The sequence below is a fragment of the Candoia aspera genome, chromosome 1 (genome assembly GCF_035149785.1).
Source record: "Candoia aspera isolate rCanAsp1 chromosome 1, rCanAsp1.hap2, whole genome shotgun sequence".
In the NCBI taxonomy this organism is placed as follows: domain Eukaryota; kingdom Metazoa; phylum Chordata; class Lepidosauria; order Squamata; family Boidae; genus Candoia; species Candoia aspera.
Window position 1 is genome coordinate 165,967,064 of NC_086153.1, and position 20,637 is coordinate 165,987,700.

The window sequence follows — 20,637 nt, forward strand, 5'->3', positions numbered from 1 at the left end:
CCCAGAATACTGCAGGGACTTGTCCAGATGGTGACCAGGAGTCAAGAATGATCTGAAGGCACAACCACCCCCACAACTTAAGCACAGTACTATATATACATGCCCAGAGAAGACATACAGTACTGTATTTTCCCTTTGGTTTCATTGAGAAAGCTGACTTAAAATTCTGTTTTGGCAGATAAAATGACCTTTTGATCACTGATTTTTGCAATACAAAAAGAACTATGGCGTCAGAATCTATAGAGAGCCATGAAAATAGTATATACTATTTTAATTAGTAGAGAAGCAGAATACAGCTTCAGTGCTGTGAACAAGAAAGAAACTCATTCCTGATATGTAGTATATCCAATCTCACATGCATCAAATTTCTGAGCAAATCTATTAAACACTTTAATGTCGAGCCATATGTAAAATTACAATTGTGCAATTAACACAATCAGCTCCAGGTCTTTGCAGGGAAGAAATACATAAGCGATCGAGGAAACCACAGGTGCATTGAAGCTGGTCCACTCTATATTCCTTACTACTTTTTGGTGATTAGTGCTTGAGAAACGTCCCTTTTTATTAAGATATATTTTCTTAGTTTAACTTAGCAGAGAAAGAGCTTGAATCGTAAACATCAAGGAGTTAAAATCCACTGCGTCGCTGCCCTTTCCTCTTCCTATTAAACGGCTGCTCTTCTACATGGGGCGGGCCCAACTTTTTACTTCGCCGCATTAATTGAGCGCTCAGAGCGGGAATGAAGGCGGGGAGTGAAATTTAAAAATAAAACAGAGAATGCGCAGTCTTTTCTCCTGGATCAGGTTAGGGAACCGCCCCACTTGTGCGATAGACAAAAATGAAGAGTTAGAACTCAATTCTTGGGGAGGAAAATTACTAACGCTAATAACGTAGCAGAGTCCTGTTCTTTCCAACTCTTGAGTTTTATTTCTTGTGCAACTACAACTTATTTAAAAAAAGCCCTGACAGTTCCAATAATACATTTGTCACCACCGCCACTCGCTTAGCTATGCCCTCCTTTCTACTCGCTCATAACGGTGGTATGTGTAAAGAATATTAAACTTGTATGCCGCCCGTCTCTCAACGACTGTTCTCTCTCCGTGCGTATCTATATCTATATACACATATACAGACATATATGTAATGTATGCATGTACACATACATCCTATTTAATCAGGACTGTACCAGATAGATTTGGCGAACCGGACTGTGATCGAGAAAAGCTATTGGGTAATACAATTGCTAATGCTTTGTTGGTTTTGCTCCACAAAATAACACGTCAAAACGCCGTCTGAAAACATTGAAAACTTGACTATTTGCAATTTCGTTTTCTTCGGCCGCCCAATCGCATACGATCCAGGACGGCTTACAAGGGTTAAAAACCATATAAACCAACGAAAACTACTATAGAAAAGGCCGTGCCAGGGACTTCGAGTGCACGGTCGGCAAAAAAAGTCTGGTACGGATTCTCAGGAAATTCAGTTCCGAGCTTTCTTTCAAGAGGCTGTTCTGGCACCTCAACTTTTGTATATAGTGCTGAAGCCTGGCGCTCCATGAATTTTCGAAACACCGCGGTTTTGAATTTTTGAAAATCGAAGCAAAAAGCAAAATTCTTTCCAAGCGACCCCGGAAGACCCGCTCCCTTTCCCCCGTTCGGCGGTTACAGGTTCTGGCAGTACCGCCTCCTGCTGCTGACTCCCTATTGGTTCCCGGCGCTCCAATAGCTGACGCCGAAGCTGCTTGGCTTGGGCTTTGCTCGGGCACCTGGGGGAGAGGGCGCGAGACTACGTCGAAGGAGCCTATTGGCTGAAAGTTGGAGGCCTCCGGGGGTTGCGCGACGGTTGCTGTTGGCTGGCCGAGAGCGAGGTCCGGCTTCGTGCGTTGGGCATGGATGGGGAAGAGCCAGCGGCGGCTGGGGCACGAGAGGCTGCTGGCAGCTCCCGCGGTCCGCCGGAGGTGCATTGATTTCCGCTGCTCTGGAGCCGGGTCGTTGGAGAGCCGCAGCGAGCGGACTCTTTTATTTTCCGAGCTGCGTGGGGTGGACGGGGAGGATCCTCCGTCTGGAGGGGTCCGAGGTCAGCTCTGTGCCGGGAGGGGAGAGGCCCTTCTCGCCGCCTCAGGTGTGAGACACGCGGGTCTGCACGGCGCATGGTTCTTCCCTTTATTAGAGGGTTGCCCGTACGTACCCCTGGCTCAAAGCTTCTCTTGGATTGTCCAGGGCTAGGCTAGAGTAATGCGCTGCAGCAGCAATTCCCGCAATCATATGAGACTCTGTCAACTCTCGACTTCCACCAAGGAGCTCTTATGCGATCGCCGCTATGAGCCGCTGACAGATCTTCACCTCTCTTTAAGATTTATAGTAAATGCAGTGTGTGTGCGTGTGCGCGCGCACAGACACACACTGTATCAATCTGTCCACTGATAGAAAAATAAATCGTTCTTTTGTCTTTTGATGTTTTTGTGTTATTGCATTATTCTTTGTTTTTAAACGTTTTTAACAATTGTAAACCTCCCAGAGTTGCTGGAAGTCGGGTAGTATACACATTTAACAAATTATTATTATTATTATAAACAGTTTGTTGTTTTATTAAAGGCATTTTAGAGGGGAAAAAGTACTGAAATTGGACTAGATACAAACTGCACCAGCCATAGTGTGTCAGTCCAGCTGCTTGAATTAGACACAAGCTGCTTGAACAACATACATATTCACTGTCAGTGCTTTAAAGCATAAGTATCAAAACAGCAAGACTTCCCTTAAGTAAAAGGAATTTGCTTTAGAAGTTAATAAGGAACTGATTTAGCAGGGATAATCTAGAAAACAAGGGAAATGACAGTGTATCTTAAACATCTTAAAAAGTAATGCCTTTAACAGAAGGAAAGGGGGGTAGTTTAAGTCATAATAAAGATGCTGTAAGATTTCAGAATACTTTGAATCCATAGCAGAATGTATTAATAACAGGTGGGACAAATAAGTCGATACTAATCAAATTATAGGGGAAGAAATATTAAAACTATCTTAGTATAGTATGCAAACAATGCGCATGCAAACCAAACTGTTTTGTTCTTTGGAGGAAGAAAATTAATGTACATCTTAACTAATAAATCTTTATTTTATGCTGTTCAGAATGGTTTCTATTATAGGGAGACTGAAGGTGTATCTGGATAACTGGGTGATTTGAGATAGAAGAGCCTGCATTACTGATCCAGATTGTTTAAAATCAGGAAAGGAAAAAAAGACCAACCCAAACAAAGTATAGTGCTGATGAAGAAAGCTTGGATCTTTTTTAAAAGGACTGTAAATTCAGTTCTGATACTCAAAATGTTATTGAATCTGGAGTTATTGAATTTTAAGCATATGTTTATTGCAGGTGCTGGATATCATGGTTATAATAAAAGCAAATTTAGAGTTTTCAGGCTTGAAATCTGCTCATCATCATTCTAATGGCTATATGAACATTCTTGTCTATGTGTACAAATATATGTAATGCACTTTGCTTCTTCGGTTCAGGAACAAGAACAAAATTGTGACATAGGTGAACTTTTTGAGTGTGAAGATGAGAGCAAAAACCTTCATGCTAAATTAATGGAGGAGCAACAGCAATTATTAGAAGAATTACAACAAAAAATGGAAGTTGTGCATCAAGGAGAGCTGCAGCAAGCAGAGGTGCAGTATTCAATAGAATAATGTCCTTAGCTATTGCAAATTTTAAATCCCTATTGATTGCAACCAACAATGTTTTTAACTTGTGCCATTTATGTTGTCAGCATGATGTTATGCTAGTGTTAATTATGAGAGCAAGCTGCAAGGAAGCAGCATGCTGCCCATAAGACCCCATATAAACCTTCTAATATATCCTTCATTTTTAGTAGCAGCATGATTCCAAGGAATGTAGCATTGGAACTCCAATACTGTGAGAAACTGATAGTAATTATAATAAAGCATATTCATTCATATGCTGTCTTTTTTAATTTGTAGGTCCTGGATAATCTTAAATTGGAAGCCTTAAGGCTAATTTCAAATAACATACACACATCTCAGATGGAGGTAATGCAAATGAATCTGACAAAGGAGAAGGAAACTGCCCTAAAGGAGCTCTGTGAAATGCTCAGTGATAAGCATGCTCAAGAAATTGCAATTCTGCAAAGTCGATGCCATTTTGAATTGGAGCTTATAAAGAAACAGAATCAGAAAGAAAAAGAAGAAATAGCTTTGAAACATCAACGTGAAATGGGTATACAACTTACAGATCCTGACTCACTAGTATAATTAATAAAACATTAGATTACTTGATGAGTTGATTTATTACTAACTGGAAGCAAAATGGATCCCAAAAGCAGTAATAACAGATCATATATTGAGATTGAAATTAAGTAATATGAAATAAAAAAATGAATTGCCAGTAAAATTTAAAAATATTTAAATGAAATAAAAGCAAATGTATTTTAAACTTTGCAGAAATCTGAGTATTTTGTACAAACTGAAAGAGGAGGGGGGTATTTAAGAGAAATGACGTGCAAAAATTTGTACTAAGTTTGAAAAGGAAGAATGTGCTTTGACTAGCTGATTTAAAAAATATTCATATGAACATGTGCCAATCACATTCTGTTCCATTTCATATTTCAGATGAAAAGAAGAAAGAAATAACTCTGGAAATGGAGGAAAAACATTACATTTTGGAGGTATTGTGTATAGTTTGTTACCTTTAGTAAGTCACATTTATTTCTTTTAAAACAGAAGATCTGTTTTAATACTCTTCAGAATCTGATAATATTTTAATTAAAAATAGGTTATATATTAAAATTTTCAGGTGTCAGTAAGGTCTGGGTGTTCTAATTTCTAATCTAGGTTAAACTTCACACTGTACAGAAGATACCTTGAGCTTGTTGGGATCACACTGCAGCCTAATTTAGTGATTTGTAACAAGAAACCAAACTGTGTCTCATACAAATGTTTGTATATGTTTGTTTGTGTGAATGTATATCCAGACATGCTGGTAGAAATAACTGACAAAGCTCTGGAGAGGTACCTACTCAGGGCAAGCTCCAGATCTGACAGTGTTTTTGGAGGCCTTTTCTTTCTGATGGGTTTATCGTGTGCTGTTAAGCAATAGCACCTGACAACAGAAGAGGTCCTTTGCCTCTTCTTCTTTGGGGTATGGGGAAAGAACAGAGGAAGCATGTTGCTTCCTTCTCCCTAGCCGCTTAAAACAATGTTTTTCTTTTTGCTCTGGAATCTAACATGGAACCAAGAACGTGTTTTTTTTTTTGCATTGAGCCAGGATGACCATATAGTGCCAGCAATCATGTTGCTTAATTACTGGATGTTGTTACTTCTGTGCCTGCTTGCTTGTCTGGAGTAGTACTCATGGGAACATCTTGAAATTACAGCCTGAACAGTGTTGAAAGAAGTTAATAACTAAGGGATGACAAAAGCCAACCTTTGGCTGAGAAGTATTGCTGTTTGTGGTACTCCGAACTCTTAAGATTGCTTCTGCTATTGCTGATCACCTGCAGTAGTTCAAGCACTCTTGTCTACTGCCTCTCCTGTCCCCATCTGAGCTGCTGCTTGGGTTATTTTGTTTTCTAATAGCTAACAGGTTGGTGATCAGTAACTGGGAGGCATTACCACCTGCATTACTCTGGGCTCTTCTGTCTTTGGAGTGCAGGAAACAAATATTAAAGGCATGGGAGAAATAGTGTGTGTGTGTAAACAGGACAGGTTTGTGTGTAAACAGCACAGTAAACAGTGCTGAGAAGAGCAACAGATGTTGCTGTTTCAGTTCTCTCACAATGCCCCTGATACAAGAGGCGTAGTGTGGGAGAGAAGTTGCCAATACCAGTCTTCCTAGGCTCACCTAGTTGAGGATGCATTCAGAGTTCTGTGTTTCCCATTAGGAGACAGCTTTCAGAGGTGCTAAAGGAATCCTGAGTTAAACACATATTAGTTTTCCTGAAAAAAGAGGTTACATTTCATGGCTTGATATAGGCCTTGCCATAGAATCCTGTTGTTTTTGCAGTCTTACAGTGTAGTAGCTGGAACTGACAGAGTAGAAGAGCCACTAAAATTACAAAGAGTCCAATGTGGGAAAAAATGTTTTGTTAAGATAATGGCATCTTAATTATTAAACTTCATTTCCTTTTAGAATCTTAAAAAAGAATGGGCATTGAATGCAGACGTCAGTTTAAAAAATGTATCTGAAGAGTTATCTGTAAAACATCAGACTGAACTGAACAAGATGAAACAAAACTTAACAGCAGAAACTGAAGAATTAAAGAAAAAAATGGAGAAGCTATCTCTTGAAAAAAGACAGGCTGAAAGTAAGCACTGCATTTTGGGAATAATTATCTCTCCAATATCTCTGTGCTCCCCAGAGAGGTCAAGAAATCAGCAAGATACAGGATTTTATCTTACTGTTAAAACCAGTAGATGCTTTGCCACTGTTATCAGTAAAGAGCAGACTGCATTAATTTTGAGGTATATGTGGAATTTGTTAAGTCTTCAGTAACTAGGAACCAAAACTTTGTAATTAACTATCAGAATTTATACTAGATAGCTGTTCTACATTAGATAATGTTGCTTCCTTCATAGTCTAAGATAGTCATGATTTGCTTTGCCTGCTGCTACTGATAGGAAGAGTGATGGTTGGAGTAATCCTCTCTGCCAGCAATTCTGAAGAATCCTTTTTTTCAATTTTACCCATGTCTTGGACACTATTTAGTAATGAGTCCAGATTTAGGATTAAGTCTCTTTCTTCCTGCCTGTAATCCTGCTCAAGAAACAGCAGCATTGCTTGCAGTGGGATTTCTGAGTATAACTTCTAGTGGGGCAGGGGCTGGAAGCAAGGAATATGTAAGACCTCATAAGCCTTTGCTCAGCCATTTGCCTATTCTCCATTTGAAACAAAATATTTAATTGTTCCTCATTGTATTGTTTTGAGTGTCCCATGCTGATCTGAATTAGAATGGTTAAATATCTATTAAGTGAAGAATATTGATGACAGGATTAGTTCTTCATCCTTGGTGTTGGGTCAATTCCTTGCTTTTGCTCTGTCAGTTTTGTTTCAAAGGAATGTGGTATTGTAAAATTGTTTTAAGCTTTGTACCATTGCAACATAGTCAATTTGGTACTTGGGTGGGGAAACAAAACATGCTTTCATATCATGTTAATTCCTTGCTAAAGTCATTTTTATGTTATTTTATTACTATATTTTATGTGTTTTACGTCACTGTTTTTCATTATATTTAAATCTATTCTTGAAAAATTGCATTGTACATGACAGATAGTATATAAATATGTGTTACAGTATCTTGGCCCATTGATACAGCCCCAGAAGGATTCTGAGGTATTCAGTGATAGCTGACCTAAACAATCTACAAGCTGCTGTGTGAAAGGTGAAAGGTCCCCTGTGCAAGCACCGAGTCCTATCTGACCCTTTGGGGGGATGCTGCTTTCGTGACGTTTTCTTGGCAGACTATAGCGGGGTGGTTTGCCATTGCCTTCCCCAGTGGTCACCTTCCCCAGCAAGCTGGGTGCTCATTTTACCGACCTCGGAAGTATGGAAGGCTGAGTCGATCTGAGCCGGCTACCCAAGAATCCAGCTTCCGCTGGGATCAAACTCGGGTCATGGGGAGAGTTTCGGGTGCAATACTGCAGCCTACCACTCTGCACTACACGAAGCTACCTTGTCCCTTTTCATCTCCATATCTATCCATTCTAGAAAAGCTATCCAAGTTCTGATCATTTTGTACCTAAACTGCTAACTATCCTCCTTTCCAGCTATCCCATTTGTTGTTTTTTTCCTGGTATGGTTCATCATGGGACCAGGGTACCTGAGGGCCGGTCTCATCCCCATAACATCGACCCGCCCCCCACCCCCAGTCAGGCAGGGAGGGCATGCTACGGACCCCATCAGTAAAGGAATTTCATCTAGCGGGGCCCAGGAGGCAAGCCTTTTCTGCAGTGGCACCCCCCCTTTGGAATATCTTGCCCCTGGAGTTGAGACAGGTCTCCTCGCTCTCGGACATCCGGAAGAAACTGAAGACCTGGTTCTGCCGCCTTGCTTGGGAGGGGGAGAGCGACAGCTCCACCTGGGGATGGCTGGCGCCACAGCACCCCTTAGTGATTGTGTTCCATCTCCACTTGGATTTTTCATTCATTTCTATTTATATTTTAATGGTAAATTAGGTGGATATGTTTTTAGTGTCATTTTATTGTAAACCGCCCAGAGTCCCCCACTGGGGGAGATGGGCGGTGACATAAATTTAATAAAATAAATAAATCTACATGTTCCCTAGGATTTTAACTGCTTGAAATAGCAATTTCTCATTTCTTGTTTCATATTATAGCCTTTTTTGTTTTTGGATTGCTCCAAAGAATTCAATGATTTCTTTTTTAAAAGTTAAATGAAATTATACAAATTAAGCAATCCATCAAATTCACTCCTTTTTTCCTACACCTCTTCAGAATTCTGCAGCTCTCTATTTCTGATATTGGAAAAGGTGATTTAAATGAGTCATCCTAAAAGAGGCACTATATCTCATGGGCAAAAGATGTGCATTTTGATTTTTATAATACAAGAACGTTCATAACATAACATTATTTTGTAGTGGAACATAAAGATCTAGAAAATGAATACCATCTAGCCATGAAAACACTGCAGAGTGAACATGAAAAAGATCTGCAAGATGTAAAAGAGCAAAGCAAGAAACAAGTAGGAGAGTTGCAGCAGGAGGTAAATATGCATTGTGGAGACAATTTGATAAAGACAAAACCTCTTGAGAGTTGGTATTGTAAAATGTTGTGCAGAATTGTGCCTTACTGCTACACCAAACCATAGAGTAAAAGAAGCATCTTATCCTTTCCATGTATAAGAGTCTCCTGGTCTGACAACAACTTAGAAATTAATTTCTCTGTGTCAGCTTTTGGCATCACCTCGGACTTGGAGCATCCATATTACTGTCTATAATATCAGGAAGTGTAACCTATTTCAGACTCTCCAGAGCTGTTGAGGAAAATATTCTAATGCTAGTGCTCTTAATGGGTATCTACATACAAGTCAAGTCTCCTAGCTCAACTCCTAGTGACTTTTGGGCATATTTTTCACAGCACAGTATAAAAAATTGTTTGCCATTGTCTTCTTCCAGTTTTTTTTTTTCTTTAACTTCCTGGTCTGGCTTACTGCTCTGGTGTATCCTGGTAGTCTCCCAGTATTCACCAGGTCTGACCTTACTTCATTTTTTGAGATTAGCCAAAGTAACATAGGTTCCTTGCAGGGTGTAATAGTTATCTATATGGCTTTGATAACTCACAATATTGTGATATACAACAAAAACTTAACTTGATAGAATCAATCAAGAAAAGTATGATTTTAAGTATTTGTGTCTGTGAGAGCTCAAAATCTGGCACTTCTCCATATAATAAAGGATAAGAAAGAGTGCATCTCCACTAACTTTCTATATCTAAAGTATTAGCAGATATTAATATTCTTTAAGTGCATATGGTGATCCAAATGAAATGTGGCATTTCTTTCCAATTATTGATTCTTCAGCTTCTTAGTAATAGGTTCACAATTCATACAGTAAACATTTAATGTAAAAATTGACAAAGATGTAGTAACTTACCATGACTTCTATAGATACAGAAACTAAAGGCAGAATCGGAAGAAGAAATGGCACAACTTTGGTCACAACTGGATAGCGCACGGGCAAGTCGGCAAGAATTAAGTGGTAGGTTTAAAATTGAGAAATTGTAATTAGAATAGATTTGCTACCATTTAATGAATATCTTTTGCTTTATGTTTGGATTGTTGAAGTTTACCAGTGAGATATTAAAGGAATGACTTTTTATACCCTCGTAATGAATACCTAGCAAAGGAATAATTAACAGTTTTGAGGGAAATTGCAGTTTTACTTTCAGTATTTTATATTATATCTACCTTCATTTTTGGAAATAGATGTAATTTTCCCTGTTCAAAAGTATGGGCCACATGTATCACAAACTCACTTGTAGATCTTTAATTTCAATTCAAAGTAATGGTATTTGATCTTTATAAGCCTGAGTGATCTGGAGCCAGGGTATCATAGGAATCACTGTTTCTCATACTCATTTTTCCTGTTCACTCAAAATAAATCTTTGGAAACCTTGTTTAGTTATCTTTCATCTCTTAAAGAGCACTTAATAATTGCACAAAGCAAAGCCATTCAGAAGTACTTCTATAGATAGGGAATTCTCCTAAGAAAGTTAACTTGGCAATCTTAATAGGTGGATTAATCATGATATTATTTTGATTTACAACAAAAATTTAACTTGATAGAATCAAGGCAAGAAGAGTATGATATCGAGCATTTGTGTCTTCCAAAGTCAGGCATTTCTTCATATAATAAAGGTTATAAAGTACACCTCCACTAACTTCCTATACAGCATCTAAAGTATAAAGTATTAATTTTCTTTATCTACAGTGATCCTGATGATGATGATGCACATTCTTTTAAATTAGTTTTGTATTCAAACTTTTGCTGTTGCTGAAAACGTGCTATGTTTTGATGATTTATCAATTCATTCATTCATTCAGTTTGTATAGCCGCTCATCTCAAACCAGTGACTTTGGGTGGCAAACAATCATAAAAACAATTAAAACAGTTAAACACAATACAAAAATAAATTAAATGCAAATAGCTGCCAAGAGATATTGTAATCTGTTGGGGTCAGCACAACCAGGAAACGGGGCCCTTCACACAATTGGGGCCCAAGGCCCTTACGCATAGCCAGGTCTTCAAGGCTTTTTGAAAGGCCAGCAGGGTTGGGGCCATCCTAAGCTCAGGAGGGAGGATGTTCCAGAGGGCAGGTGCTACGTCAGAAAAGAGACATTTCCTGTTCCTTGCCAGCCAATATTCCTTGGCTGAGGGGACCCGGAGCATGCCTATCCTGCCGGACCGGATTGGATGGGTAGAAACAACTGGAAGAAGGTGGTGCCTCAGGTAGCCTGGTCCCAGGCCCTGAAGGGCTTTAAAGGTGACGACCAACACCTTGAATTGCACCTGGAAACACACTAACAACCAGTGCAGCCCCCGAAGCAGTGGTGTTATATGTGCCGAATAGCAACCCCATTTACTACCCGTGCAGCTGCATTCTACACCAGCTGAAGCTTCTGAATGCTCTTCAAGGGCAGCCCCATTTAGGGTGTGTTGCAGTAGTCCAAACAGAATTTATTCATTTATTTCTCATATAACTCATATAAAGGAGTTTTCAAACAGAGGGCCAGCTGAGAAAATCAAATTATATTATAAATTTAAGCTGCAATCCTATAGACATATATCAAAGAGTATCCTGCTGAATTCAATGAGTTCTTTTGCACAAATATGCATGAAATGGAAGTTCATGTTCTTGAAACGAGACCTCTATATGTTTGTTCAGAATTAAGTCCCGTTGTTTTCAGTAGTGCTTGCACTCAATATTGCAGCCTTAATAGTATGGGAGTTGCATTTTAAAATAATTTTATTTCAGCTGAATTAATATGTTTAAAGTGAACAATATTATCTCTTTTACCCATCAGAACTGAAAGTACAACTGCTTGCTCGTACCTCACATGTGGAAGAACTGGAATGTCTGAAAAAAGATTTTCAGCTTAAATGGGAAAAAAGAAGGACTGAACATGAAACTGAATTGGAACAACTAAGGCTTTATTTTGAACAAAAATTAAAGTCTGTGGAAGAAAATTACAGAGAAGAATTAACAATGCTGCATCAGAGATTGCAAGAAGTAAAAGATTATTCCATAGTAGAGATGGAAAAATCCCAAGAACAAGATGTGGAATTTGGGTGAAGCTAGTAATTTAATATTGCTATCCTGCTATTGGTTCTACCTCAGTGAACCTTAAATCCGAGTTTAGGTTTAGGTTGAATACAGTAATTATCTTAATTTGCAATCATTAAAGAAAACATTTTGGCTCACCATGTTCACTGAGGATAGGAAATGTTGCTGTGGCTTCCAGTTTACTGGGGAATAACTGTTTAAGTGACTTCAGCACACAGATCATTAGAACATTATGGAGAAATTAGTGCGAAGTTAGCTGTGTATTAATAACACTGTATCTGTAGTCTTCTAACTATGATAAATGAACATGATTGATTGATTGATTGATTTATCAGTCATATTTCTCTACTACCCATCTCGCATACAATGACTCTGGGTGGCTGACAGATAATAAAAATCACAGATCGCTAAAAAACAATACCGTATAAATATAAAACATAAATATATATAGATACAGATACAAATATAAAAATATGAAATATAAAATATAAAATATAAAATTCAAGATGGCAAGTGAAGATCTTATTCTTGGCACCCTCACAGTGCCAACTACCCCCATGGAATCCATACAGCTTCACTTCATGCTAGTATTTTCTTACTGATTGTGGCAGCATTAATACATACGTAAGGATTTTAAGCTAGTCTCAGATTGTAATTCAGCAAGTTTAAATCTATCATTCTATTCTTAAAAGAATACTACCTGAAATTATTTTTCTGAAACATTGAAATTCCATATATTTTATACAGCCCATCTGTTACACTGTTGGAAGAGATGACAGAAAGAGAGAGATTGGATTTGTTTGAACAGCTAACTCAGCAACTGGAGCACTATAAGGTAAGTTGCCAAGCAATAAACGTAGTAGATGTATTTGAAAGTCATTAAGCTCATCCATACGATCTGCTTTCTACAGTGCGGTTACCATGTGCTGAGGACATAGCCTCACAGTGGAGCCTCCATCTTGTAGGCTGCCTGCTCCGGAAGCTAGTTTAAGATGTTCCAGCATGAAAAGAGGTAGTTTTTGTGTCTGTTTTAAATTGTTTGGTTGAATAGTCAACAGTTGAATTACACAGTAAGAAGCCCTGAAATTGATTAGCCTAACAGCTTAATGCATGTAATTTAAGGTGTTTCAGTTAAAATGGAAAAGCCTTGGTTCTTTTGCTTCTGTAGCATCCAGGGCAAGGAATTCCTTTCCGGTGATTGCTGCTCTTAGGAAGCCCTGGCTCATTCCCACTCCTCATGAACTGTTTTTTTTTTTTTAACTACTTCGTTGTAGAAGATAACCTGGTAGAGATGTGGCTTTAACATACTTCTCTATTCTCTGGATAATCAGAGCTGTATGTATACTGTGATCTGATAGAAAAATCAATACAATTTCTTAAACTCCAGTTCTTCAGCAACATTTATCCAGTGTCTACATCTTGGCTGCAGGAGTCTGTGAATTCTAGTCCCACCTTAGGCATGAAAGCCGGCTGGGTGACCTTGGGCCAGTCACACTCTCTCAGCCCAACTCGGTGCAATGTAGACTAGCCTCCTTGTGGTGCATCCTGGGCAATGTGACTTGTCACAGCTAAATAGTCTACACATCTGGCTGCTGGACCTCACAAGGATTTCCCAGCAAGAAAAAGCAGCATGAGCACCGAACTGCTATGCCATACGATTAAAAAAAAAAATCTTGGCTGCACAAATCCAGACAACCACCAAGACAGATAAAAACTCCACCTTTTTGCTTCCATCTAGTGGCCAATACATCTATCTGCTTCCAGATCAATAATCATTTTGGAGAAATTATATTGGAGAAATTAAGAAACCAAGAGCATCTGCCTCTCCCACATATATCAACCTCCCCCCCCCCCGCACTCCCATTCTTGAACTTCAGCTCCCAAAGTACTTAAACAGTGACTGCACCTGAGCTGCACAAATCCAGGTGATTGCTACCTCATAATTAAGAAAGATAAACTTTCCGCTGTCCACTATTGATCATTAAGTTAACAGTACTTTGGAAAAGAAAAAAATGATTGGATGGTATGTCCAGACCTTAAAGGCACTCCCTCAACATACATTCTGTACAGGATTGGTAGTGTTTTTTCACATCTTTGGTGATACCCAAATTTCAGCTGGGCAAAACTATCAATCACAGTGCAATGTTGAATGGAGGAGATGGGTGGACAGCAGCACAGCATGGCCATTCCAGATGCATATTAAGGGCGTATTATTGGGGCATGCAACTTGTGCTGACATGGTTTCCTCCTAGCATGATAGGAGTACTTTATTTAAATGGTAGCTAGTAGCCAGATATACTAATTGATGAAAAAAATAATAAACTAGGTACTGAACGGTTCATATATCATGCTAAGCCATAGTTTGATTAACCATAATGTGTTGTATAAGCTGTAGTGTAAGCCAAAACTAGACAAGCCACATGTGTTATGTGAATGAGACAGAAGACTTTTAACCAAACCACAGTTAAGTCCTGTAAGATGGTGTAGATGAGGCATTTCAAAATACACATTTTGAAATGGGATTGGTTTGGTGGCTATGTTTTAGCAGATTATATTCACAGCCTCTTAAACTTGAAGTTAACTATTTTTTGACTCTCTCCACTGTAGTTCTTGAATAGTACATTCATACTGCATGTATTGCGTAAATAGGCTTTCTGATGAATTAAGAGTAGTCTGTTATCTTGCTTCTCTTTCTACTTATTATTGGTCAGTCCTTTCATACCTGCAGCCCACATTTAGTTTAAATGTGGTATGAAAACCCACTTCCTTCTGCATGGTTAAAATTCTGCTGTTTTGAGCTACCCAGCTCAAAATCAGGGGAGGGGGGAAGTCTTATTTCCAGGAAAAAAAGAAAAACTTGAAAAAAATTAAATGTACCTTTTTAGCAGCTTATGCAGCTCTAAAGACCTTTTTTTTAATTTTAAAAGCCTAAAAACAGAATTGTAATGGTCCAGTATTATGCCATTTTCATCTTCCTATCATGTTGTTTTCAAAGATAATTTACTATATGAATTTATTGCTTTAAATATTTTACTCATAATTCTAAAATCATCATCATCATTGAACATTTTCCCCTGAATTTGTCTTCATTCCTGCACCTTGACTTTGCTTGCATTGGTGTTCCAGTTGTTAAAAACCAATGCTATATTTAACACTTGTTCAGTTCTCATTTTCTTTATGAAGATTTGGTTTTCTCAACCTGATTGTGATGTTGCTAAAATGTCATCTGCATATTTTAGTATAGTATTACATTTAATGATGATTACCAAGAGTATAGATTGCTTTTAATGTATCAAACAGTGCAAAATGATTAAATTAGATAAAATTTAAATTTCCTAATCTTAATAATATATTTCTCTTACATATTCACTTTAGGAAGAACTTTGTTCTGTCCAACTGCGTTTGGACAAAAAACATTTACATGAGATTGAGTTGTTAAGATCTAGTCTCATATTCCAGTACCAAGAGAATATTATGAAGATGAAGTTGGAGCTCTCAGATAAATATACTTCTGAAATAGAACAACTGAAAAAGAAACATTGTTTAAATCTTGAACAGCTACGTGCCAAACTTTCAGAAGAACACCTCAAAGGTAAAAGGCTGTATCTCATAAGCAAGCTGTGGATTTTGAATGCTCCAACTTCAAAACAGATTTTTAAAACCTCTAAATAGGCACATTTGTATCAAATATCAAGGATAAACATGATTATTCACCTAACCAGGTCATGTTACAAGGGTAGACCTTGCTTACTGATTGCCTTGTTTATTGACCGTTTGAAGTTACGACAGTGCTGAAAAAATAACTATGACCAATGCTCGCATTTATGACCTTTGCAGCATCTCTCAGTCACGTGATCACCATTACAGTCAGTACATGTTGTCCTGTGCCTAACCTGTTGTTTCTCTTCCCCCCCCCCCTTGCAAAGTGGAGAGGTTGGAAGCACACAGTGGGGAATGCACATTGAAAGGAATGTGGTGGTGCCAGCAGCCAGTGTATTCCCCACTGTGTGCCTGCTTACTCTCTTGTAATCCCTTTCTCTCCAGTCTATCCGCTTTGCAAGGGGGGGATAAAAAAACGGGCCAGACACAGGAGAGATTGCCCACAGAAATTGCTTGGGTTTTTTTCTTTTTTTTTTCCCGTCTCAGAGTCGAGAGATTACTTAAGCAAGGAGGGGAGTGATCTCTGTAGGTGATCTCTCCTGTGTCTGACCCGTTCCTCCCCCACAGAGTGGAGAGATTGGACTGGAAGGGATTACAAGAGAGTACGCAGGCATACAATGGGGAGTATACCAGGCTGTTTGCGTAGCATGCTTGCGACTGCTGGTGCCAGCACATTGCTCTCCATGTGTATTCCCTGTTGTGTATCTGCTTACTCTATTGCAATCTCTTCCTCTCCAATGAATGTAAATACAAACATTAATTCCCTTCTTGTTAACTATCCCAGTGCCTGGGTGAGCGTTCCAAGGGCAGGGGAGTAGTTAGGAGGCAAACAAAAGCCTAAGTTTGAAACTGAGTAGTCTTGTCAGTTTCAAGCTGGCTATTCCAGCCCCCTGGTGAGCATTCCAAAGGGTGGGGGAGAGGGGAAAAGGAAAGCACAGTCACAGTCACTGTCACTTGATTTCCCACTTAGCAACTGCTTCACTTAGCAACAAAGCTGCCATCCTAATTGTCACTAAACGAGGATTAACTGTACCATAAAAATATATTATCAGTGTCTTCATTTTTATAACACTTTTTTCTTTCTTAAATTATGTACCAGAAATAATGTACCAGAAGATACATGATAACTGAAACCTTCAAAAAGCCTTGGACATAGCTGTCAATTATTAAGATAAAATATGCGTTTTACTATGAATATTTTATATGGGAGCAAATGAGGGTTCCTCATAACAGCTTTGGGACATAGTAGTTTGTTTGTTTGTTTGTTTCTCAAATTTCTAAAACCGCCCATCTCCCCCCGAATAGTTTTTATATTGAGATTTTGCTTGCTTAAAAGAAAATAAAAACTGAAGAATTGATGAGATAAAACACTAACGATTTAAGAACACAGCTAATGGCTTAAGTACAGAACTGGCAGAAGATAGTTCTTCCGTACCCTCTGCTATCCTAACATATTGAGAAACATTGGCATAATATATTCACCAGCCTCTAAATGTCACAAGACTTTTTGTTGTTGTAAATCTTGTAAACTAAAACTGCTGTAATCATAACATGGTAATTTTATAAAGTATCTTAAAGTCTAACAGTAATTTCTTTGGGGTCATCAATCAGTCTTGTATCTACAAAGTAAACCTCATCTGTAATGTAGTTACATTACTGCGTTAAAAATTATGTTGAAATGTTTTATCATGTGTAACTTGTTAAACTAGCAGCTAAATGGATTAGTTACCTGGTTATATTGTTAAGAGCAACATTTTATAAAATACTTTATAAATTTTACTTTGATTCTTAGTATATATAGTATCTATTTACTGTGATTCTTAGTATATTCGTATATTGTCTATAGATTAGACAACAGTGGCTCTGTTAATCCCATCTGTATGAATTTCAGCATACTTTTTAATACGTGCATCTTCCCTGCGGTCTGTAGCTCTTCTAGACTGACTTTCGCTGGGACAGAGCCAACATTCTCCGGCTATTTCATGTGGATTGACATTTGTCTCTTACCAGAGAATTAGGTTTAACTGCATCATAGTAGTTTCTCAGAATACACAAGACAAGGCATCAACCACAGCCTACCAAACCCCCTTTCTCCGTGCTTTAAAACATTCTGTCGTTTTCAGAAATTACTAAAATTCGTCTACAAAGTGCTCCAGATGCTGCACATCAGATAGAAACAGAGGTGGCAGAGCAACTCCTGTTGTTGGAGAATGAGTACAAGAATGACCTTGGCTGTCTTCAGCTTGAAATGCAGTCCATTTCTACTCAACAAGGAGAAATAGAAAAACTGAAGAGAAAAAATACCGAATTAAAGGAAATCAGTGTTCAACAAGAAAAGCATCTGAAAGAAGAATTAGAACAGGTATATATTGATCAGTGTAAAAATACTGCTTTTAGGAAATATCTTGGTTTGAACATATCAATTATCTTTATTATTGAAAAATAGTAACTTTTTCTATTTTTAAAAATTACTGCAATGTTTGCGTTTACTTTGTAGTTATATGCATGCTCACTTCCAAGATCAATGAAAATCAGTAATTTTAAAAAACACATTATTTTATTTAACATATTTTAAATTTGAATTTAAAACAGTTGTTTTATTAAAAATGAAACCAGCTCAAGTATAGTACAATGAACATAACTTCTAAGTATATTCTATTCAAATTGCTAATGCTGATATAGAAATAAGTGTAGCAGACATTTTTCTAAAAGTCAAAAGACAAAGAAGGTCAGTGAATAAATAATTTGAGATCAGGGCAAGAAGGAGGAGTCAGGCTATATGCAAGGGAAAGTGAAACAAAAAGTGGGGGAAAGCTATTTCTACCATTGTTGTTGTTGTTTATTCGTTTAGTCGCTTCCGACTCTTCGTGACTTCATGGACCAGCCCACGCCAGAGCTTCCTGTCGGTCGTCAACACCCCCAGCTCCCCCAGGGACGAGTCTGTCACCTCTAGAATATCATCCATCCATCTTGCCCTTGGTCGGCCCCTCTTCCTTTTGCCTTCCACTCTCCCTAGCATCAGCATCTTCTCCAGGCTGTCCTGTCTTCTCATTATGTGGCCAAAGTATTTCAGTTTTGCCTTTAATATCATTCCCTCAAGTGAGCAGTCTGGCTTTATTTCCTGGAGGATGGACTGGTTTGATCTTCTTGCAGTCCAAGGCACTCTCAGAATTTTCCTCCAACACCACAGTTCAAAAGCATCAATCTTCCTTCGCTCAGCCTTCCTTATGGTCCAGCTCTCGCAGCCATATGTTACTACAGGGAACACCATTGCTTTAACTATGCGGGCCTTTGTTGTCAGTGTGATGTCTCTGCTCTTAACTATTTTATCGAGATTTGTCATTGCTCTTCTTCCAAGGATTAAGCGTCTTCTGATTTCCTGACTGCAGTCAGCATCTGCAGTAATCTTTGCACCTAGGAATACAAAGTCTTTCACTGCTTCTACATTTTCTCCCTCTATTTGCCAGTTATCAATCAAGCTGGTTGCCATAATCTTGGTTTTTTTGAGGTTTAGCTGCAAACCAGCTTTTGCACTTTCTTCTTTCACCTTCATCATAAGGCTCCTCAGTTCCTCTTCACTTTCAGCCATCAAGGTGGTATCATCTGCATATCTGAGATTGTTAATGTTTCTTCCAGAGATTTTAACTCCAGCCTTGGATTCCTCAAGCCCAGCTTGTCGCATGATGTGTTCTGCATACAAGTTGAATAGGTAGGGTGAGAGTATACAGCCCTGCCGTACTCCTTTCCCAATCTTAAACCAGTCTGTTGTTCCGTGGTCTGTTCTTACTGTTGCTACTTGGTCGTTATACAGATTCTTCAGGAGGCATACAAGATGACTTGGTATCCCCATACCACTAAGAACTTGCCACAATTTGTTATGGTCCACACAGTCAAAGGCTTTAGAATAGTCAATAAAACAGAAATAGATGTTTTTCTGAAACGCCCTGGCTTTTTCCATTATCCAGCGGATATTGGCAATTTGGTCTCTAGTTCCTCTGCCTTTTCTAAACCCAGCTTGTACATCTGGCAATTCTCGCTCCATGAACTGCTGAAGTCTACCTTGCAGGATCTTGAGCATTACCTTACTGGCATGTGAAATGAGTGCCACTGTTCGATAGTTTGAACATTCTTTAGTGTTTCCCTTTTTTGGTATGGGGATATAAGTTGATTTTTTCCAGTCTGATGGCCATTCTTGTGTTTTCCAAATTTGCTGGCATATAGCATGCATTACCTTGACAGCATCATCTTGCAAGATTTTGAACAGTTCAGCTGGGATGCCGTCGTCTCCTGTTGCCTTGTTATTAGCAATGCTTCTTAAGGCCCACTCAACCTCACTCTTCAGGATGTCTGGCTCTAGCTCACCGACCACACCGTCAAAGTTATCCCCGATATTGTTATCCTTCCTATACAGGTTTTCTGTATATTCTTGCCACCTTTTCTTGATCTCTTGTTCTTCTGTTAGGTCCTTGCCATCTTTGTTTTTGATCATACCCATTTTGGCCTGGAATTTACCTCCAATGTTTCTAATTTTCTGGAAGAGGTCTCTTGTCCTTCCTATTCTATTGTCTTCTTCCACTTCCGCGCATTGCTTGTTTAAAAATAATTCCTTATCTCTTCTGGCTAACCTCTGGAATTTTGCATTTAATTGGGCATATCTGCCCCTATCACTGTTGCCTTTTGCTTTCCTTCTTTCTTGGGCTACTTCTAGTGTCTCAGCAGACAGCCATTTTGCCTTCTTGGTTTTCTCTTTCTTTGGGATGTATTTTGTTGCCGCCTCCTGAACAATGCTGCCAACTTCTGTCCAGAGTTCTTCCGGGACCCTATCTACTAAGTCCAGTCCCTTAAATCTATTCTTCACCTCCACTGCATATTCCTTAGGAATATTAGTGAGCTCATATCTAGCTGATCTGTGGGTCTTCCCTAATCTCTTTAGTCTGATCCTAAATTGTGCAAGAAGAAGTTCGTGATCTGAACTACAGTCAGCTCCAGGCCTTGTTTTTACCGACTGTACAGATGTCCGCCACCTTTGGCTGCAAAGGATGTAATCAATCTGATTTCGGTATTGTCCATCTGGTGAAGTCCATGTATAAAGCCGTCTCTTAGGTTGTTGGAAGAGAGTGTTTGTTATGCAGAGTGAATTGTCTTGGCAAAATTCTATCAGCCT

The 20,637-nt window shown here is 38.8% G+C and overlaps 1 protein-coding gene across 3 annotated transcripts in view; it reads left to right on the forward strand.

The window, feature by feature from the left end:
* The first annotated feature begins 1,871 nt into the window (after positions 1-1,871).
* The window catches only part of PCNT (pericentrin), a 92,746-nt gene continuing 73,980 nt past the window's right edge, over positions 1,872-20,637 (forward strand). The window contains exons 1-11 of one of the 3 annotated variants that reach the window (XM_063317793.1): positions 1,872-1,957; positions 3,510-3,665; positions 3,978-4,233; positions 4,626-4,681; positions 6,145-6,319; positions 8,609-8,733; positions 9,637-9,727; positions 11,554-11,818; positions 12,561-12,648; positions 15,189-15,405; positions 17,597-17,835. In XM_063317793.1, the coding sequence (XP_063173863.1) occupies positions 1,889-1,957; positions 3,510-3,665; positions 3,978-4,233; positions 4,626-4,681; positions 6,145-6,319; positions 8,609-8,733; positions 9,637-9,727; positions 11,554-11,818; positions 12,561-12,648; positions 15,189-15,405; positions 17,597-17,835 (1,737 nt within the window). In that variant the 5' untranslated portion in view covers positions 1,872-1,888. The remainder of the gene's footprint in view (positions 1,958-3,509; positions 3,666-3,977; positions 4,234-4,625; positions 4,682-6,144; positions 6,320-8,608; positions 8,734-9,636; positions 9,728-11,553; positions 11,819-12,560; positions 12,649-15,188; positions 15,406-17,596; positions 17,836-20,637) is intronic. The other 2 variants (XM_063317792.1, XM_063317794.1) reach the window with 2 other exon arrangements.